General features: G+C 39.9%; 1 protein-coding gene across 1 annotated transcript; it reads left to right on the top strand.

Annotated features, from left to right (window-relative positions):
- Positions 1-19: 19 nt before the first annotated feature.
- Positions 20-19,824, top strand: LOC106090070 (lipoamide acyltransferase component of branched-chain alpha-keto acid dehydrogenase complex, mitochondrial). The gene is made up of 5 exons (XM_013256141.2): positions 20-294; positions 18,009-18,127; positions 18,185-18,761; positions 18,833-19,303; positions 19,370-19,824. The coding sequence occupies exons 1-5, from the start codon at positions 205-207 to the stop codon at positions 19,529-19,531; spliced, it is 1,419 nt and encodes a 472-aa protein (XP_013111595.2). The 5' UTR covers positions 20-204; the 3' UTR covers positions 19,532-19,824.
- Positions 19,825-23,312: the final 3,488 nt, after the last annotated feature.

Raw genomic sequence — 23,312 nt, 5'->3', positions numbered from 1 at the left:
AAGCAGAACATTGCGTTGCTGGTGTATTTCAAGTTTAGTTGCGTACGCTTTCTTAACTTTGACGGACACGTTTTCCTCTCAAGATATTATTCGGTTGGATAATTAGGAAAGAAAAACGGTTAAATAAATAAGAGAAGCCTTTAAAACGCAGCCGCGTAAAGTTAATAAAGTTGTTAAAAAATATAAAAAAGTAATCTCACTAAAATGTCCGCCTATATCTTGAGAAACGGTAGTGCCGCAGCAATTCTAAAAAAATACTTACCACGTCAACTGAATAACAACAACTTTGCCAAAGTAAATCAATAAGTGTTCTTCAATATCCATTGTTCAATATCTACTTAATAGAAAAATAGCAAAATAAGAGTTTTTTACTGGAAAAACATCAATTATTGCCTATACTAATTTTTATTACATAATTGTGCAATAAGTTTTTTCATATGTTCGCAATAGCCCCACTGAGAACGACAGCACGGAGAAAAAGCGTACAATATAAAAAAAAGAAATAAATCTGACATTTCGCACAACATACAATCTTGCCTACTGCTGCTGCTGCTGAGTATGAGAACTGTCATTCAGTAAGAGTGTGTGTGTGTGTGTCTTGCTGTCGTCTGCCGTCCCATTCATGCCAAAAAACCAAAACAAATCGAACGATAATTGAAAACGGCTCCACATGTTTTGCGGCTATCAAAGACATTTTGCCTTGCCAAAACAAACTCTCGTGAGTGTTGGGATCGCAAGTGCGCTCTCTCCCTCTTTCTCTTTGTCTCTCTGAAATTTCCCCATTCTAATGTGGTATGTAATATGCAAGCATTTTAATGCAGATATAAAAGCTTGTGTAAAGGAGAGAATGTAATGAAAATAGTTTTTTTTTTGTTAGTTTTTATTATGAAAAACTCGCAAAGAGAAAACTATGTATGTGTTTACTAGGTATTAAACAAGTAACAGATATAAAGGCGTGAAGTTCAGCCTTGCCGAACCTTATACACCTTTCCACTAAGATTTTGTGGGAGGGTATATACATTCAACAATTACCTAAAAATGAAACGATTTAAAACGAATTGTATCAAATTTAGACTGGTAGCCTAAAATACAAACTTCAATTATACCCCCATAGGACGGGGGTTGTTGTTGTTGTTGTAGCAGTTTGTTGTGTTCTATCTTTCGTCTGCTTGATTCTGTCTGCTTGAGTGTCAAGGCCCAGGAACTCTGCGACTAAGATGGGGTACGTCTGGGTCCGAGTCGGTGGGTCTGGCTGAGCAGTTAAACAGGTGACGTGTATCATGCGGTCCCTGGTTACCATCGGCACATCCATCTTGTACGTAGCATCAATCCTTACCTTGTAGGAGTTGAGGCGGCTGCATCTGCCGGAACGTAATTGAGCCAGAACTACACTAGTTTGCCGGGGGAGGTCAATTTCTTCAGGTGCAATGGAAGGCGGTCGTTCTCCAAGGACTACATTCACCCGGTAGCCATTTACCGCATCTGCTACTGTGTCTGCATGAATGTTGTCAAGACCTGCTTGATATGCCGCTTGATCTAGAGGTTCTCTCTTGTAACGCTGATCCTCACGCTCTAGATCATGTAGATCCACCTTAAGGCTTCTGGGCGATGGGTATCTATCCACGAGATGATGATTTGGATGGGCTCTGCTTTAACAGCCCAATTGCTTAGACAGTATGTAGTAATGTCTTCGCACTGCTAGGATCTTTGTCTCCTGATGGAGGTGGTCCACATGAGAACTAAGGAGACAGTCCGTCGCAGTGCGGAGGGCGGCATTGTGGCAGATCTAAATATTATTCCACTGCGTGTCACAAAGTTGACGAGACCACACTGGCGCTGCATAAATTACCACAGACCGGCCAATTGCTTTGTACGTGGTCAACAAAGTTTTTTTGTCCGCACGCCAAGTGCTGCCAGCAAGTGACTTGAGGACCTTGTTTTTACTTTTGACTTTATCGCAAATTGCTGTGGCATGTGGGGAGAATGTGTTAGAGCTGTCAAATGTGACGCCAAGTATTTTGGGACACTTGATGGTCGGAATAATTTCTCCATCGATCAGTGATCACAGTCAGCTAAGTATTCACCTCAAGCGTATTTGTAGTGCACAATGTGGCTGAAGATTTGGTGGCAAATATCTTCAAATTTCTTGCATGAGGCAAGTTCGTTGAGGTAGACGTTCAACCTATCGCAGATGTCAACAATGGGTGGGGGGCCTGATGCCATGATCGTATAATCGTCCGCATATGATACGATCGCTATTCCATCTGGAGGGGTGGAATGGAGGATAGGAAGAGGTTAAACAGTTCTGGAGATATCACCCCACCTTGGGGGGAACTCCCTGTTTCACTCTACGGTGCTTCGGCGGGGGGTATTTTCATGTTGGCATTCCGGTTGTAACACATTGAGGTGCCATTTTTATACCCACCACCATAGGATGAGGGCATACTAATCTAGTCATTCCGTTTGTAACACCTCGAAATATCGTCTAAGAACGTCTTGACGTTCTGAGTCGATCTAGCGATGTCCGTCCGTCTGTCGAAATCACGATAGGGGTCGAACGAGTAGAGCTAGCCACTTGAAATTTTGCACAGATACTCAATATTGATGTAGATCGTTGGGGATTGCAATTGGGCCATATCGGTTCGGATTTACACATATCTCCGATATAAACTGATCTCCCAATTTGACTTCTTGAGCCCCTGGGAGCCGCAATTTTCACCCGATTTGGCTGATATTTAACATGTGGTGTTTTGTTATGACTTACATCAGTTGTGCCTAGTACGGTCCGAATCGATCAATGACTCCCACATAAACCCAAACTTCCGATTTAACTTCTTGAGCTCTAACAAGCCGTACTTGGCACAGTTGACAAGAAGTCAAATCGGGCGATTGGTTTATATGGGAGCAATATCAAGTTATAGACTGATTTGGACCGTACCTAGCACAGTTGTTGGAAGTCATAACAAAGCACTACGTGCCATATTTCAGCCAAATCAGACAAAAATTGCTGCTTTCAGGGACCCAAGAAGTCGGGAGATCGGTTTATATGGGAGCTATATCAGGTTATGGACCGATTTGAACCGTAGTTGACACAGTTGTTGGAAGTCATAACGGAACACTACATGAAAAAATTCAGTCAAATCGGACAAAAATTGCTTATAAGGGCTTAAGAAGTCAAATCTGAAGATCGGTTTAAATGGGAACTATATCTACATCTGAACCGATATGGCCCATTTGCAATCCCCAACGATCTACATTGATATTAAGCCTGTGCAAAATTTCAAGCGGCTAGCTCTACGCGTTTGACCGCTATCGTGATTTCGACAGACGAACGGACGGACGAATATGGCTACATCGATTCAGAACGATGAGACGATCAAGAATATATATACTTTATGGGGCCTTAGAGGAATATTTAGAGGTGTTACTAACGGAATGATTAGATTAGTATACCCCCATCCTATGGTGGTGGTTATAAAAAGGTTGGTTGCTAGTGGCTTCATTCGAGGACTTTAGGTCCATTGTGTGCGCCCTAGTAGCAAAAAAGTAAAAACGTTCTTAAAAGGTTCGTTAAAAACGAAACCCTCCACCATGGATCGCAGTGGTCACGGTTTTCCTTTATAGGCAGAAACTAAAAAAGGATAATGGGAAGTCAAGCAATAAATTGATAAGAATTACTTCCTATAGTAGCTCAGGAAATCAAATCAAAAGATAGGTTTATACGGGAGCTATATCAGGTAATGGACCAATTTATACCATATTTGGCATTCATTTTTGGGGTCCTAGCAGAAATTATTGTGTTTTAGTCGAATCGGATTAATCCCTCCAAGGGTCAAGAAGTACAATTCCGAGATCGGCTTACAGGGAATCTATATCTATAGAAGAGCTTTATCTATATTGGAAACCGAGGCAGAAATCATTGTACGAAAAGATCACAAACTTAATAAATACAACGATGACCAATTTTCGAACCTTTTAAGGAAACATTTCCTTTGGTGAAAGGATTTTACTTCATATTAAGGATTTTTTTTTATCTCAAATGATAGTTTAAGACCCTAAACTTATTAAAAACCCAAATCTTTTAATGAAGGTAAAAATGTCGTTGAAGGTTAGGAAATTTACTTTGGGGAATGTCAATGCTGTACCTTAGTTAAAGGCACAGAAAACCCTTCCAAATAGGAGCGTCTTTAAATGAATGTTGATTTTTTTAAATAAAGATACTAAGTTTAAAAAAGTTTTTTTTTCAAAAAATAATAAATGAGCAGTAATCTGTGAAGTAAAATAATAATCAATCAGCGAACGAAATTCAAAGCGAATAACATCTTTATTTCGAAAATTTGGTTATTTTGCTCGTAATCATTGCTAAAATCCCTCCAGCAAGAAAAAATCTTAAATTTGCAGTCATCTTTTCTCTCTGTTTACTTGTCGCGTATATTGCAGGTCTCAGGAGAAGTCCTTGTGCTAAACTGCAGCCAAATTGGATAAAAATTGCGCCCTCAGATTTCATGCGCCGGTCAAAAAGTCATATTGTTGGATCGGTTTATATGTGACCTATATCCATATCTAAACCGATAAGGCAATTGCTTGCATGCATGACATATGCAATCCCAACGACCTACAGCGGTCAAAAAAAGTATTTATCATTAGCAAAATTGATAATAAATTCACTTATTTTGGGTAATTGAAGAAAATTTAAAGTAAACAAATAATGCAGTTTTATGCAATAGTTTATTTTTCGTAATATGTTTTAAAATAAATTCAAAAAATAAATTTAATTAGCGCAAAAAATGCAATTTTATATAATAACACCAAAAACAGAACAAAAAAAGTATTCATCATTGATGTGCTATCATCAAAGTCAAATTCAAATATTATTTGGGAATCCCCCTTTTCTGTTTTATTTAGTAAAGGAGGCTTTGCCCTTGACAGCAAATATTTAATTTCATTGAAAATATAGTTTTTGTCAAAATGGGTCGTAAGCAAAACGAGGTTTCTGATGAGGTAAAAGTTTTGATAATAAAACACCACAGGAATGGTTTAACTCAAAAAACTATCAGTGAAATATTAAATAGACCACGATCTACTATACAATCCATCATCAGAAAGTGGACAGAAACGAAAACTGTTGACAATAAACCAAGATCTGGTCGACCAAAAGCACTTTCAGTTGGAGATGTGCGTTGGCTAGTGCGGCAAGTTCAGAAAACTCCGAAGACAAATGCGACCATTCTTCGTAAAAACACTATGGAATATTTAGGGAAGGAAGTTACTACACAAACAATTCGAAATACACTCAAAAGGCATAGTTACAGAGGAAGAACTGCACGTAAGAAACCCTTTATAAATAAAATAAACCGAGTGAAAAGGCTAAACTTCGCAAAAATGTATGTAAAACAGCCCGAATCATTTTGGAAAACAGTCATTTTTGCAGACGAGAGCAAGTTTAATCTTTTTGGGTGCGATGGAAAGGTCATAGTGTACCAAATACAGAGCTTGAAGAACGAAACACAGTTGCTACTGTAAAACATGGTGGAGGTGGTTTAATGGTTTGGGGGTGTATGGCGGCTTCAGGAGAGGGATCTTGATCTTGAAATTATTAATGGAGTAATGGATCATAAGTATTACATTGACATTTTAAAGAGGAATTTAAAAGATAGTGCTGTAAAACTTGGGCTTGGTAATAACTTTCAATATTATCAAGATATTGACCCCAAACATTCTGCTTTAAATACCAAGATGTGGATGCTGTATAACTGCCCCAAAGTCATTAAAACTCCTCCTCAAAGTCCCGACTTGAACCCAATTGAACATCTTTGGGAACATCTCGAACGCAAATTGAGAACGCGCAATTTTTCGAGCAAGAGTCAAATGCAACAGGTGATAATGGAGGAATGGACTTATATAGACCAAAATATAACCGCTAAATTAGTCCAATCGATGTCAAACCGTTTAAAATAAGTTATAAGACGCGGTGGTCGAAAAACAAAGTATTAATTTTTTTAAATTATGTTATTTATTTTTTTGTTTTTTTGCAATGATGAATACTTTTTTTGTTTAATTTTTTGTGTTCAGCTGTAAAATGGCCCTTTTTGTTCCAATAAATACTATTTTTTTCTTTAAAAACAATGAAATTGTGTACATATATATCACACAAGCACTACTGCATCATTAGTTTAATATGTTTTTATTCCAATTGTCTTTTGTAGACTTATTAAAAAAAAAACATTGAATGATGAATACTTTTTTTGACCGCTGTACATCGAAAACAACTATCTTTGCAAGATATCAAGTGGCTAGCTTCGTTCGTTCGACTGCCATTGTGATTTTAACAGACGGACAGACAGATATGGTTAGATTAAGATTTTAAATTTAAAATCAACAGCCAAAATCTCATAAAGTCATCTACCATCAGCAACACATAAAGAGCCAGACTTGTTCTCCAGACAATCGTCGATTGCCATAGAATAACCTTTCAATATGAGCATATTACAGCTACATATTTCACGATGTGCTGTTCGTGCATTCATCCGTTTTTGCGCCACTTTTTATTTTGGGCATAAAATTGTTTCATTTGCTTTTGGATTGACGTCCAGCTTAGGCCAATGGATTTTTATCCTTTGCTTCTATTTTGAATAGAAAAACCAAACAACAAGATTTGGGGTTTTTTGAGTTTGGGAGGCCCCCTTAAGACTTGGCCCCAAATTTGTTAACAATATGAGAATTTTACTCTCAAATACTTTTCATTTGAGTCCCATATTGCCCCGATCAGTTTGCATATGCATTTGGGTATGAGAGCATTTTGGAATTGATCCTAATTGTGACATAAGTTACGTATTCTACTCCCAAATACTTTTCATTTAAGTCCTATATTGTCCCCTATGGTGTACATGTCCATTTTGGGGATTTTTGGGGTGAGCTAGAACCTGAGACTTGGCCCCAAATTTGGATTTAATTTTTTTATTCTACTCCCAAATATATTTGATTTGCGTCTCATTTTTTTCCCATCGGCTTGGGGTTTTTCGGGGAGGACGATTTTTAAAGGGGAGCAACCCCATTCGGACGAACCTTTCATCTGAGTCCCATATTATCTCGATCGTGCCGTTTTTCAGTTGGAGTGGAGTTATTGACTTATTATTCCTCCCAGACACTGTGAAAATGTTCAAAAAATTGGTTCAGCCGGTTTCGAGTCTAAATAAACAAACATGCAAACACACCTTGACTTTTATATAATAGATCAGGTTTAGTTGAAAATGGAACTAGAAAGATTACTTTATTTTTCTACTTTTTATGGAGGCTATCCCAATAAGCAACTCTAGGGTGACAATTTTAAGCTTAATGATAAGAAAACTGGTTTTTCCAAATGACATTACGCTGAGCGATACTTCATCGTTGATAAGTTCTACATTGGCGAACTCTTACAAATGTCACAAACAAAAGTGATATTTTCTCAGATTTCAAATGAGGATATACTAACCTATGCGCTAATGTAGGCCACTACATTAAGGGACGAAGAATTTGAAATCTAGATGGAATTCACAAATGAAAATGCAACATTTTATTAAAATCTGATAAAAATTGTGCTCTTCAGGCAACCCGGTATAAAATTTGAAATTAGTTTGTATGGATTTTAGAAACCAGGACTGTAGGTGGCACAAATTTTCAATATTTGAACTTAGGTTAGGCTGAAAAGAGGTATTAATCCGCCCCATGCCACTAGGGACATACACCTAAGCAAGTAATCGGCTTGTTGTGCGTTCTAAATACACTAAAAAAGTAACCTCCAAAAAGAAAATCTAAGTTAGAAATTCCGTGCTACTTACAAAATCCTTAATTGTTTTCCATGCCACTCACCTAAGATGGTTCATATCTGGTATAGTGTTCCCACCTAAGTGCCGGTATCTGTTATACGCGAAAGCCGGGCAATAACAGCAATAACAAAGGAAATGCTCTAACGTCCATCATCTTACCCGCATGCCTTACACATAAAATCACTTGCCGCACCTATTTTACATAAGTTAGCTCTTAGTCCTATTGTGTCCCGTTATGATACCAATAGCTATACTGACCTCCGTCTTACTTCCTTTCAGTAATAGCCTCGTCTTCCCAAGATCTGGATCCCCCCATAGTATTTTCCTCGTCCTACCGACCGTTTCGCTGTTTCATGCGTGTTTTGCATGCGCATTCGTCGCCCACTCCCTTAACTCGGCCTGCGTCGACCCGAAAGGCTTCGGGTTAACGAAGTTTACTGACGGCAGTCCTCTGGCATTCACCGCCAAATCATCTGCCCTTTCATTCCCCCTTACGCCGTTATGGCCCGGCACCCAAAAGAGGCAGATTTTGCCATCCTCAGAGAAGACGCTAATCTCCATCTTACACTGAAAGACTGTTCGTGACCTTACCGTCCTGGTTGTTATTGCCCTTATGGCAATTTTACTGTCGCTAAAGATGTTCAGACTCGACGTCATCGCGTTAGCAGCACACCACTTCACGCATTCCGTGATCGCCCGGATTTTCGCCTGCAAGATAAAACAGATCTCAGTCCCTGGATTCTCAATGTAGATCCCCAGTCCACTCTGTCCTCTAGCTTTGATCCATCCGTGTAACATGATCTTCCAGATGGCAAAACTAGGGTTCCATCAATCCAAGACTGTGCCGATGGCAGCAGTGTCTCGCACTGGATTTCAAGGCTCATTTCAGGTATCCGTTCGGAAACCTCTTCCCTTCCATCCAGGTTTCCTATCGTCGCCTCGATTAACTGCGATGGTATGAGCTGCTCCCATCCTCAATAGATTTTCCCATCGCCTTAAGTCTCATAGCCGCAGTAGCTGCCTCACACTTAATCTGTATGTCAATGGGTCGGACTAGAATAGTCTCTAGTACCCTAGTGGGCGTGGTCCTTATCGCTCCGCCTATGCCAAGACAACATGTTCTTTGAACCTGCTGTATGTTGCACTTTTTCTCCATTTTTAGAACCTGGAGCGATTTCCAATCACAAAATCCGCTCCGCTCCGCCAAATTAAAAACCTTTCAAATACACATTTTTTGGTTAACGAACTTGTTATTTTGACGAATTGGATCAAAAATTTTAAATTATTAAATTAACACGGAAATAAATTTGAGACCCGATTTATTACCAATTATAAAAGGTTTCGTCTTAAAGTCAAAACAAGTAAAAACGAGCTAAGTTCGGTCGTACCGAATCTTGTATATCATCCACTATTGATCGCATTTGTCAGGTTCTTTGCACGGTTTCTCTTTATAGACAGAAACTAAAAAGGATCAAGCAACAAACTCCGTGGATTTTTACATCCTCCACCGTACTATAAGGGGTATATTAATTGAATCATTTCGTTTGCAACACATAGAAATATTCATTTTTGACCCCACAAAGTATATATGTATATTCTGGATCATCTTAAAATTCCAAGACGATTTAACGATGTCCATGTGTCTGTCCGTCCGTCTGTTGTAGTCACGCTATGTCATTCAAAAATTGAGATACTGAGCTAAAGTCTGGCACAGAGCCGTATTTTGTCTATACGTAGGTTATGTTTTTGAATGAGTAAAATCGAACTATATTTAGATATAGCTGCCTTATAGACTGATCTCCCGGTTTAGAGTCTTAAGCTTATCTTTTATTGTCCGATTTCACTAGGTCCCCCGATAACTGAACGGAATATGCCCCATATCGGGCGATAATTAGATATAGCTGCCATATAGACCGTGCTACCGATTTTGGATCTTAAGCCCATTACAGGCGCACTTACCACTCGGTTGTATTGAAATTAGGAACAGTGAGTTTTATTTGGCCTATTGACAAACGGAACGAGTATAGTCCAGATCGGACCAGATATAGTTGACTTATAGACCAATTTGCCTATTAAGGATTTTTGCGCTTTTATTATCAGGTCTCGATAAAATTTGGAACGGTGAGTTTAATTATGACGGTCGACCTCCGAATATGGTCCAGGTTGGTACATGTTAGGGTATAGGTGTCATATACGATTTGCTGAATTGGGGGTTTAAGCCGATAAATGCCCCATTTATTACGTGATTTCGCTGAAATTTGAGATAGTGTTTTGGTTTAGGCGCTTTTTTGTTTGAACTGAAATTTGTCCAGATCGGACTAAATTTATATATAGCTGCCATATAGCCCGGTTTGCCGATTTAGGGTCTTAATCTCATAAAAAACCGTATTTCCCTATTTCGCTGAAATTTAGAACAGTAAGTTGGACTAAACTTCCCATTTGGCCGAACCAAATTTGTTCCAGATCAGACCATATTTTGCTATAAATTTGGAACATGGAGTTGCACTAGGCCACTCGGTATCCAAATAGCGCATGGCCCGTATCAGCCTATATTTGCATATAGCTGGTAAATGGGCCGATCTGTAATCCTAAGCCATAAAGTTCTCATTTAAAATCTGAACATGATTAAAATCACCCTATACGTGGACATTTATATAGATATAGTGGGTTTCAAATAAAATAGGATAATAAATAAATCCATGGTGGGGGGTATCCATAGTTCAGCACGGCCGAACTTAATGCTTTTTTTTGCTTGTTGTTTATTATAAATTTGGTTAGGAATTGCTTCAGGTATATGCTAAAGAAGTAACGTTTATGTGGGAGCAATAGGGACGGATTCCGACCGTACTTGGCATGGATGTTGGAGCTTATGGAAGAAATCATTAGGAGAAATATTTTAGTCGAATAGAATAATAATTGCGCTCTCTAGAGGCTTGGGAAGTAAAATCGGGAGATCGGATTATATGGGAGTTTTATCAGTTTATAGACTGGTTTAGACCATACTTGGTCTATAGGACCTCTAGGGCTTCAAAGATTGCAATCGGGAGATTGGTTTTATGGGAACTATATACGATGATAGACCAATTTAAAATATGCTTTAAAAGAATGTTACAGGTTATAAAAGAAACCGGTTTGGGAAATTTCAGCCACACCGGATGACAATTACGCCCTGTAGATGCTCAAGAAATCAATGCGGTAGATAAGTTTATATGGGCGTTTTATAAAGAAACAGTCCGATGTAGACGATCAAAAATATCGGAGTTGAAAATTGCTTGGTGTTGTGAATGCATTGACAAAATTAGTATATGACTTGCCCTATGACGATGTGTATATGAAGAAAATTGAAAAAGTCAATTTAAATCCAAAGAAGCGGAGCGAAAAAAAAATTGTCGAAGCGGTGGTTGGAGCGGAGCGAAAAAAGGTACCCGCTCCGGATCCCTGGTCAACATTTACTCGTTTTGCTTATGTCGTTTTGAAAAACATCTCAACCGTTCACACAAGTTGAGATGTTTTGGAAATTGCACTTTTTCACACTTCAGCATTAATGTTACGATGCACTATTGTTAAGATTTATTTTTTTTTTGCTTTATCTGTACAATTTTATTGATTTTATAATTTTTATACCCACCACCGAAGGATGGGGGTATATTCATTTTGTCTTTCCGTTTGCAACACATCGAAATATCCATTTCCGACCCTATAAAGTATATATATTCTTGATCAGCGTAAAAATCTAAGACGATCTAGACATGTCTGTCCGTGTGTCCGTCGTCTGTTGAAATCACGCTACAGTCTTCAAAAATAGAGATATTGAGCTGAAACTTTGCACAGATTCTTTTTTTTATCCATAAGCAGGAAGATGGGCTAAATCGGACCATATCTTGATATAGCCCCCATATAGACCGATTGACCGATTTAGGGTCTAAGGCCCATAAAAGCCACATTTATTATCCGATTTTGCTGAAATTTGGGACAGTGAGTTGTGTTAGGCCCATCGACATCCTTCGTCAATTTGGCTCAGATCGGTTCAGATTGGATATAGCTACCATAGAGACCGATCCTCCGATTTAGGGTCTTAGGCCCATAAAAGCCACATTTACTATCCGATTTTGCTGAAATTTAGGGCAGAGAATTGTGTTAGACCCTTCGACATCCTTCGCTAATTTCGCTCAGATCGGTTCAAATTTGGATATAGCTGCCATATAGACCGATCCTCCGATTTAGGGTCTTAGGGCCATAAAATCCACATTTATTATCCGATTTTGCTGAGATTTGGGACAGTGAGTTAAGTTAAACCCCTTAACATACCTCTGCATTATGGCCCAAATCGGTCCCCATTTGAATATAGCTGCAAGGTAGACCGATATCTCGATTTAAAGTCTTTGCCCCATAAAAGGCGCATTTATAATCCGATGCCACTGAAATTTGACACAGTGACTTATGTTAGGCTCTTCGACATCCGTGTCGTATATGGTTATGCTACATAAGGTATGAAATGGGACATAAGGTATGAAAGGTATATATATACCAGAGGTGGTGGGTATCCAAAGTTTGGCCCGGCCGAACTTAACGCCCTTTTACTTGTTTTTTTTTTTTGAAAAAATCGATTTTTATTTTTGCCATTATTCAGGGTTGTGTTTATTTAGCCCAATATACGCATTTATATGGACTCACATGCTTTGAATGACTCGTTTTTGTGGCAAACGAGTTGTTTTGCCCTTATAAATTGTAAAGGAAAAACGAGTAATTTTCAGAGCATTTTAAAAGAGAAAACGAGTCGTTTGCTCAAAACAACTTTGGTCTGAACATAGTATGAGAATAGAGTTCTCCATTGCCAAAAAAGTAAAATTGGATGATCTGGATCATACATCATGTTGTAGACAACTTATATATAGCTTGTAGACCAGTTGCTTAAGTGTTAAAATCTAAAGATGGGTATTGAAATAGTATGAGAATTTAATATAGATAAAACTGAAAAATTTTAGAGAAATCAGTTCAGAATTATGGCTTCCAAAGATACAGGAGATCCAATTGGATCTAAAATAATAGAGGAAGATGCATAAACTAGTTTCGCCGATTTATATTCCCAATCGTCCATCAGAAATGTCTATTACAAAGTTCGGGAAGTTGCCATACCTCGTGTTAAGCCCATCGAATTTTTGTATTTTGCTGATTGGAATTGAAAGGAAACAAATGGAGGACATGTCTTATACTACGTTCAGGCCAAAGCTGTTTTGAGCAAACAACTCGTTTCCCTTTATAATGCTCTGAAAACGACTCGTTTTTCCGTTACAATTCATAAGGGCAAAACGACTCGTTTTTCACAAAAACGTGTCATTCAAAGCATGGGTTTGTTTAAATCTCTCTATAGCCTAAAGTGCAGCTCCCTTTATATCCGTATTTTTGCCCCGATTTCTATGAACAACCGTGCCGAGTTTGGATAAAGCAATTTCCACACTTAAATGTTTGAACCCAGAAATGTGCTTTTACTAGGAATTTGCGTAGTTTAACAGTATTTGTTTCCTGCACTCTTAACGTTATGAATTTATTTTGCGTTATACCCTGCGATTTTTCCAGTAATTTGATATTTAAATGTTGGAAAAACTATCAAAACCAACCTACCAAGAGAAGTAAAACCTACAAATTGTGGTAGGAACCTACCAAAAACGGCAGCACTGCTCGTTATGTGCATTTAAGCCATGAGCATTCGTGGCGTATGGTTGATGTAAAAATGCATAACGTATACGTCAAAAAATTCCCCATTTGATATACAACTGAAAAAACTGTGCAAAATTTTTGGTTTTCTCCACCAAGGTCCATGCGCAATTCGTGAAATCTGTGAAATATAAGCGATTTTTGAATTTATAAAGTACTAACTTTCAAACAGATTGGATATATTACACGAAGTGTTACCAATACAAACGACCACATTTTTATACCCTCCACCACCAAATTTCATCATTCCGTTTGTAACATCTCGAAATATGTGTCTAAGACCTCATGCGTCTAAGACCTCATACACCTCAGTATACATGTTCTTGATCGTCATGACATTTTAAGTTGATCTAGCAATGTCCGTCCATCCGTCTGTCGAAAGCACGCCAACTATTGAAGGAGTAAAGCTAGGCGCATGAAATATTGCACAAATAATTCTTATTGTCTTGAGTCTAGACTTCTTGAGCTTCTAGAGAGCGCAAGTTGGCTGTCACTCTTCCAACAATTGTGACAAGTATGGTCTAAATCGGTTGATAACCTGATATAGCTGCCATATAAACCGACTTTGGGTCTTGACTTCTAGAGCTTCTAGAGGGTGCAATTCTCATCCGATTTAGCTGAAATTTTGCATGAAGTGTTTGATTTTGACTTTCAACAACTGTGTCAAGTATGGTTTAAATCAGTCCATAACCTGATATAGCGGCCATATAAACCGATCTCCAGATTAGACTTCTTGAGCCTCTAGAGGGCGCAATTTCTATTCGATTTTGCTGAAATTTAGCATGAAGTGTTTCGTTATGGCTTCCAACAACTATGCTGAGAATGGTTTAAATCGGTCCATAACCTGATATAGCTGCCATATAAGCCGATCTTGGGTCTTGACTTCTTGAGCTTCTAGTGGGCGCAATTCTTATCCGATTTGGCCGAAATTTAGCATGAAGTGTTTTATTTTGACTTCCAACAACTGTTCCAAGTATGGTCTAAATCGGTATATAACCTGATATAGCTGCCATATAACCCGATCTCCCAGTTTGAATTTTTGAGCCTCTTGGGGGGCACAATTATTACTTGAATTGCCTGAAATTTTTGTAGGTGATGATTTTCTATGACTGGTGTTTTCTATTTGAAAAACTCATTTGAAGAACTTGACAAATGCGATCCATGGTGGAGGGTATATAAGATTCGGCCCGGGCGAACTTAGCGCGCTTTTACTTGTTTTATGTTAAATATTTTTTATTGATTCAAAGGACAAAAATGTGTGATAATAATTTAAATTGCGGAATCAATTCACTTTTGATCGTTATGAACACCATTTGCCTTAACTATTGCTCTGAGTCGTTCAATAATCGAGTTTTAATCTGCACGAATGTAATATGACATGTTTTTATGTCCTTAAAATGCTCTCTAAATTCGCCCAAATAGCATGGTCTAAAGGAATTGCATCTGGGGAATTGAACAGCCACTGTGTGGTCGAAATTATGTGTAGGCCATGATTTTTTGGCTATGATTATGGTTTACACGTGCTTTATGTGACAGTGCCGAGACTTTTTTCTGCGTCCATGGTGTACGACCGAAATGTATGGATGCCCACGGTTCCAAAGCAGCTTCCAAAATGTTTTCGTTGCAATAAGTAGCTTTTATTTTGAAGCCAGGCTTGTTGGAAACGATTGGAGAGCGGCCGCCGCACAGTGGCATGGAATCAAGAAACCCAATAAAAATTTTCAATTTGAGAACTGATAATTATAACACTTTGAAATTTAAAATTATTAGAGCTGAGGTTTTATCGAGATCATGTGCAAAAGCCCTAGGTTGTCCAGGCGCCTCTTGGTAGGCCCCTAAAGTTGGTCAGCTCAGCATTTTGAAAAATTGTTGGGGCTACCAAATCTTTATTTGTGGTCCTATTTTTAAAATTCTGTTTTTGCTGGATAGAGAGATATATGGGAGCTATATCAGGTTGTATACCGATTTTGACTGTACTTGGCACAGTTTTTGGAAGTCATAAAAACCATTTAGCCAAATTGGACAAAAATTGGGTTTTCCAGGGGCTCAAGAAGTCAAACCGGAAGATTGGTTTATATGGGAGCTATATCCAAACCTGAACCGATATGGCCAATTTGCAATCCCCAACGACCTACATCAAAACTAAGTATCAGTACAAAATTTCAAGCGGCTAGCTTTACGTCTTGACATTCTAAGTCCATCTAGCCATTTCGTCCGTCTGTCCTTCCGTCCGTTTGGGGAAATCACGATAGCTGTCGAACGCTTAAACCTAGCCCCTCGAAATTTTGCACAGATACTTCGTATTTATGTAGGTCGTTGGGGACTGCAAATGGGTTCAGATTTGAATACAGCGCCCATATATATTGGCACTTCGACTTGACTTCTTGCCGAAATTTTGCACCGTTCCAACGATTGCATCAAGTATGAATCGGTGTACAACGTGATATAGCTGCCATATAAATAGATTTCCCGATTTGACATCTTGAGCCCCTAGAAACCGCAATTTTTATTTGACTGGGCTGTAATTTTTCACCTAGTGTTCTGCTACTCAAGCCCAGCAAGGCAAATTATGCCACACCAAAGACATATAGACCTATAAGCCTTACGTCCTTTCTACTCAAAACCCTGGAACATATCGTGGATACTATGATAAAGTGTAGGACATCCAGCGAAATGCTCAAGTACAAACAGCATGCCAGGGGAAGGTCGGTGAAACTGCCCGGCACGAGGTTGTGTATAAAATAGAAGAATCTTTCGATGTCAAGATGTACACATTGGTGGTATGCATTGACATCGAGGATGCTTTTAACAATGTCCGAACCGACACACTGATGCAATCTTTAGACAAGTACCGGGTGGATCGGGTCCTTAGAGACTGGATAAACCATATGCTAAGGAATAGATGGATGAATTGTGGGTCCCATGATGCAAATATAGGGGAGAAAGTGGCACAAGGCTCGCCACAGGGGGGCATTTTATCGCCACTCCAATGGCGGACCACCTTAAATAACCTATTACGGGTGCTGACTGGGATAGAACTAGGGGCCTCAACGTTAACCCAGAGAAGACTGCCATCTGCCTGTTCACGAGGAAGACGAAGGTGGGCCAATTTGACGCACCACGTTTCCCCAATAAAACGATTTCGATATCTAACAGGATCGAATGTCTAGGAGTGATCTTCGACAGGAAACTGAATTGGAAGTGTGACGTTCAGGAGTATACCGAGAGGGCTCACAGATGTTGGATACTATGCAGACGGACAGGATACTGAATTGGAAGTGTCACATTCCGGAGCGTACTGAGAAAGCTTACAGATGTTCGACACTATGTAAACGGGCCGTAAGCTAAAAATGGGGCCTGAATTCGAAGATAGTCCATTGGCTGTACAGGAGCGAGATTAGACCAATACTTACTTACTCCTCAGTAGTTTGGTGCATTGCGATGGAGAAAAAGTGCAACGTTAGGATTCAGAGAACAACAAGTTCAGAGAACATGTTGTCTTGGCATAGGCTGAGCGATGAGGACCATGACCACTAGGGCACTGGAGACTATTCTAGATATCCGACCCATTGATATACAGATTAAGTGTGAGATTTAAGCTGATGGGAGAATGAGATTTAAGCTGATGGGAAAATGGATAGAGCATAGCAGCAGGTCATAAGATTGCGGTATAATCGATGCGACGATAGGAAACCTAGAAGGAATAGAAGAGGTTTCCCATCGGATACCTGAGACTACACTTGAGGTCGAGTGCGAGGCACTGCTGCCAGCGGCACAGTCTTGGATTGACGGAACCCTGGTATAGCCAGTGGCACAGTCTTGAATTGACGGAACCCTGGTATTTCCATCTGGAAAGTCATGCTACACAGATGGATCAAAGCTAGAGGACAGAGTGATCATGGGGTTCTACATTGAGAACCCAGTGACTAAAATCCGTTTTAGACTGCCTGACCATAATACGGTCCTGTAGACTGAGATCCGGTCGATCACGGAATGCGTGAGGTGGTATGGTGTTAACGCGAGGGCGTCGAGTGTGAACATCTTTACGGACAGTAAATTGGCCATCAGAAGAAGTAAGAAGGAGATTAACGCCTTCTCTGAGAATGGCAGGATCCGCATCGTTTGGGTGCCGGGCCATAGCGGTGTAAGGTGGAATGAAAAGGCAGACGATTTGATAGTGAAGGCCAGAGGACTGCCGTCAAAAAACTTGGTTAACCCTATGCCTTTCGGGTCGATGCAGTCCGAGTTAAGGGCGTGGGCTATGAACACACATTTACTATTGTGGAACAGCGACCATTTTGCTGCTCAGAATATGTAATGGAAATCGAAGATCAGGAGTTAATGGGTGGTTAATAGTATTCATACAACTTTAGGTATATATTACGAAGCTTTTATTATTTTATGTACAATTTTAAACCGTTGCTATTTTTGTATGATCAAAATTTGTAAGACTCATGAAACATATTTTTTCTCCTTCCTCTTTAGTTCAATGCGTTTCACGAACAATTTCGCAACTTACACCTAACCCCATGCCTGGATAAAGTTATTTCTTTTAATCTCAGTGATATTGGTGAAGGAATACGTGAAGTTACCGTTAAGGAATGGTAAAGCTAAACACAACTTTCATAATCTTAATGCTAAAACAGGGTGTCTTTTTAAAGGTTCGTCAAAGTCGGAGATACTGTGGAGCAATTCGATAACCTTTGTGAGGTACAATCCGATAAGGCATCCGTAACAATTACCAGCCGATATGATGGTAAAATTGTCAAACTCCATCGCAAAGTTGATGAGGTAGCTTTGGTGGGCCATGCTTTGCTTGACTTTGAAGTAGATGAGGATGGTTCGGATAGTTCAGACTCGGAGGAAGAAGTAGCAAAACCCAAAGATGCTGTTGCCGATAAAAAGGACTCTGCAGCAGCAGCAAAACCAACTGCCGCTAGTGATGAAGATGTGGGACGTCACATAGCTCTGGCCACACCGGCCGTGCGGCGTATTGCCAAGGAAAACAAAGTTGATTTGTCTAAGGTAAAACCAACTGGTAAGAATGGTCGTGTTTTGAAGGGAGATGTCATGGAATATCTGGGCATGGTTCCACCTGGCACCAATGTGCCTCATCCTACAATAGCTGCCAAGAGTGGTGCTGCTGTGGGAAAAATGGTTGCTCCCGTTCCAGCAGATCGCGTGGAGCCATTGAAGGGAGTACGCAGAGCTATGTTGAAATCAATGTCAGAATCTTTGGTATGTAGCACCAACAACTAATTATTCGTAATGTAGTTAAAGTAGGCTATGTTTTTTTTTCCTCTCTCTAGAAAATTCCCCATTTCGCCTATAGCGATGAAATCGATATGACCCGTTTGGTACAATTCCGCGATCAATTGAAGGATGTGGCCCTTGAAAATGGCATTGGTAAATTGACTTTTATGCCTTTCTGCATTAAAGCCGCCTCCATTGCTTTGACCAAATATCCCATTTTGAATAGTTCCTTGGATTTGGAAAATGAGTCGATTATCTACAAGGGAGCCCACAACATTAGTGTGGCCATTGACACTCCACAGGGCTTGGTGGTGCCCAATGTCAAGAATGTTCAGCAGAAGAATATCATTGAAATAGCCAAAGATTTGAATTCGTTAATTGAAAAAGGACGCAAGGGAACCTTGACACCACAAGATTTTGTTGATGGCACATTCTCTTTGTCAAACATTGGTGTTATTGGCGGTACGTACACTCATCCTTGTATAATGGCACCACAGGTGTCCATAGGAGCCATGGGTCGCACTAAGGTGAGTTTTTGGCGAATTCTCAAAAGTTTAACTTTTGGTTAATGTGTTTCTTTTTGTGGTCTTTAGGTGGTTCCTCGTTTCAACGAAAAGGATGAAATTGTCAAAGCCTATATCATGAGTGTCAGTTGGTCAGCTGATCATCGTGTCATCGATGGTGTTACCATGGCTAGTTTCTCCAATCTATGGAAGAAATATTTGGAAAATCCTGCTTTATTTTTATTGAACTAAACGGAATGAATTGATGGTGAATGTACTCTTAGAAAGGCTGTATTGTTGCATTTATTTTTTGAAAAAATAACAAAGTTAAAAAAGTAAAAAACATATATATTTTTAGTTAGTTGTCCTGCTGCAGGACAGTTTAATGTGCATTTATAGACATGTAACCAAACAAAATATGTTAAAAAACGGTTACAGTTGATTTTTATTACAAAATTTTCCTTTGCCATGAAATTTACTCTACTATATATTGGAATAAGTATATACAGATTTTAAGTAAGAAATAAAAACAATTATTTCCGCAAGCTCCTTTTTAATAGATCGAAAAAATAGAGTGCTTTCCGTTTGATTGATAGCATGTATAATTATTGGATCGTATTCGCAAAACTAAATGAAGCCCTGAGAAAGGTTTATTTGCCATTCCTATAAAGGATATCTGTCGAAAAAACCTTTTTATACCCTCCACCATAGGATGGGGGTATACTAGTTTCGTCATTCTGTTTGTAACACCTCGAAATATGCATCTAAGACCCCATAAAGTATATATATTCTTGATCGTCGTGACATTTTAAGTCGAACTAGCCATGTCTGTCCGTCTATCCGTCTGTCCGTCCGTCCCTCTGTCTGTCGAAAGCACGCTAACTTTTGAAGGAGTAGAGCTAGCCGCTTGAAATTTTTCACAAATACTTCCTATTGGTGTAGGTCTGTTGGGATTGTAAATGGGCCAAATCGGCCCATGTTTTGATATAGCTGCCATATAAACCGATATTAGGTCTTGAATTCTTGAGCCTCTAGAGGGCGCAATTCTCATTCGATTTGACTGAAATTTTGCACATAGTGTTGTGATATCACTTCTAACTACTGTGCTAAGTATGGTTCAAATCGGCCCACAATCCGTTATAGCTGCCATATAAACCGATCTTGAGTCTTGACCTCTTGAGCATTTAGAAGGCGGAATTCTTATCCGATTTAACTGAAATTTTGCACATAGTGTTTTGATACCACTTCCAACAACTGTGCGAAGTATGGTTCAAATCGGTCTATAACCTGATATAGATGCCATATAAAGCGATCTTGGGTCTTGACTTCTTGAGCCTCTCGAGGGCGCAATTCTCATCCAATTTGACTGAAATTTTGCACATAGTGTTTTGATATCACTTCCAACATCTGTACGAAGTATGGTTCAAATCGGTCCATAACGTGATATAGCTGCCATATAAACCGATATTGGGTCTTGATTTCTTGAGCTTTTAGAAGGCGCAATTCCTATCCGATTTAGCTGTAATTTTGTACGCAGTGTTTTGGTATCACTTTCAACATTTATGCGAAGTATGGTCCAAATCGGTCCATACCCTAATATAGCTGCCAAATAAATCGATCTGGGATCTTGAGTTCTTGGGCCTCTATGGTGTAGGGTATATAAGATACTGAGACTCTCTACTCCAAACCGCTGATTGTTTGCGAATGCAGTTGCAGCTACTCCATATAGAGCATTTCACTATCCGCAGCCTATGGACGCGCACGGTAGCTCGCAGCTAAGATTCTCGTGATAATGAAAAACACCACACTTATTAGAATTCAAAGTTCCAGCCTGTGTGATGCTCATGGTAATCCCGTGCCGGGTTTACCATCCTTGCCCCACCGAATTTACATAACTAAGCTCGTAATCCTATGTGTCCTGTTATGATACCGAGAGCTGTACTCCTCCTTCTGACTTTCTTTCAGTAATAGCCCCGTCTTCTCATGATCTGGATCCCCTCATAGAATTTACGCCGTCCTACCGACCGTTTCGCTGTTCCACAGGGTTGCATGTGCAATCGTCGCCTACTCCCTTAACTCGGATTGCGTCAACCCGAAAGCCACCGGGTTAACCAAGTTTATTGACGGCTGTTCTCTGGCCTTTACTGCCAAATCGTCTGCTTTCTCATTCCCAGTTACTTCGCTATGGCCCGGTACCCAAACGATGCGGATCGTGCCATCCTCAGAGAAGGCATTAATTTGTTTACAATCCAAGATTGTTTGTTATTGTCCTTATAATCTGCTTACGGTCCGTAAAGCTGTTCATACTCGACGTCTTCGCGTTAACACCACAACAACGCACCCGTTAAAATACCGAGAGCTGTACTGACCTCATTCTTACTTTCTTTCAGTAAAAGCCTCGTCTTCTCACGATCCCTTCATAGGGTTTACGCCGACCTACCGACCGTTTCGCTGTTCCACAGGGTTGCATGTGCAATCGTTGTCCACGCCCTTAACTCGGATTGGGTCAACCCGAAAGGCATCGGGTTAACCAAGTTTATTAACAGCAGTTCTCTGGTCTTCACTGCCAAATCGTCTGCTTTCTCATTCCCAGTTATTCCGTTATGGCCCAGCACCCAAACAATGCGAAAAGTGCCATGCTCAGAGAAGACGTTTATACCCTCTTACATTCCAATACTGTTCGTGATCTTACCATCTTGGTTGTAATTGTTCTTATGGCCTGTTTACTGTCCGTAAAGCTGTTCATACTCGATGTTTTCGCGTTAACACGACACCATCTCACGCATTCCATGATCGCCGGGATCTTCGCCTGCAGGACCCTATTTTAGTCAGGCAGTCTAAAACAGATCTCAGACCTTGGGTTCTTAATGTGGATTCTCAGGCCCACTGTGTCCTCTAGCTTTGATTCGTCCATGTTACATGATCTTCCAGATGGCAATACTAGGGTTCCGTCAATCCAATACTGTGCCGCTGGCAGCAGTGCCTCGCACTCGACCTAAAGTGTCGTCTCAGGTATCCGATCGGAAACCTTTTCCCGCCCTTCCAGGTTTCCTATCGTCTCCTCGATTATACCGCGATGGTCTAAACTGCTCCCATCCCCTATCCATTCTCCCATCGCCTTAAGTATCATAGTCGCAATTGCTGCCTCACACTTAACTTGTATGTCAATGGATCGGATATCCTGAATAGTCTCCAGTGTCCTAATGGGTGTGCTCCTCATCGTTCAAGACAACACTTTTTCTCCATTGCAGTCCATCAAACTACTGAGGCCTAATTAAGTATTGGTTTAATCACGCTCCTGTAGATCCAGTGGACTATCCCCGGATTCAGGTCCCATTTCGAGCCTACGGTCCGTCTACATAGCGCCCAAAAACTGTGAGCCTTCTGAATGTAACACTTCCAAATCAGTCTCCTGTCCAAGATCACAGCCAACTTAGTTAGCCAATATTTCTTAGTAGAATCTACATGTTAAATTTCAGAGCTCTAGTTCAATCTTTAAAGAAAGTATGAAATGGTACCAAATACGGTATTAAACGTACGTTTCTTCCGTTTCCATTACTATTTTGCATACTTTTTCTATCTATCCCCTTTTATTTCGCAACATTTGAGAAAAACTTCGAAGTTCTAGTTCTAAGCGTTCAAGTTCAACTATTTCGTACCATTTTTGGTACTTTTTTGTTCCTAAATATCCAAAAGGCCAAAAACTCTTTTGGCATCCCAATATAGAGTACCTTAATTCCGAAATTCAAAGCTCTAGCTCTATTAACAAACAAGGTACCGAAAGTATTTGATCTCGTCAGATATGGAAATCGTTTTATTGAGGAAACGTGGGGTGTAAAATTGGCCCACCTTCGTCTTCCTCGTGAGCTGGCATATTTCAGTCTTCTCTGGGTTCACATTGATATTCCTGGATCTAGCCCAGTCATATGCTATATGCTAGACCCTTTCGGCCCTTCTGCATAGCTGGTTCGCATCCTTACCTCTAACAAGCATCATAACATCGTCTGCATAGCAGAAGGGTTCAAATCCCTCC

This window comes from Stomoxys calcitrans, chromosome 4, assembly GCF_963082655.1.
Source record: "Stomoxys calcitrans chromosome 4, idStoCalc2.1, whole genome shotgun sequence".
Lineage (NCBI taxonomy): Eukaryota > Metazoa > Arthropoda > Insecta > Diptera > Muscidae > Stomoxys > Stomoxys calcitrans.
This window is presented reverse-complemented; position numbering and strand designations above follow the sequence as displayed.

Bases quoted from the DNA above. Each gene is read 5' to 3' on its own strand.
- LOC106090070 (XM_013256141.2), top strand. From the start codon at position 205: ATGTCCGCCTATATCTTGAGAAACGGTAGTGCCGCAGCAATTCTAAAA. The intron at 18,128-18,184 runs GTAAAGCTAAAC...GTCTTTTTAAAG, and splicing joins GAAGTTACCGTTAAGGAATG to GTTCGTCAAAGTCGGAGATA. The intron at 19,304-19,369 runs GTGAGTTTTTGG...TGTGGTCTTTAG, and splicing joins GAGCCATGGGTCGCACTAAG to GTGGTTCCTCGTTTCAACGA.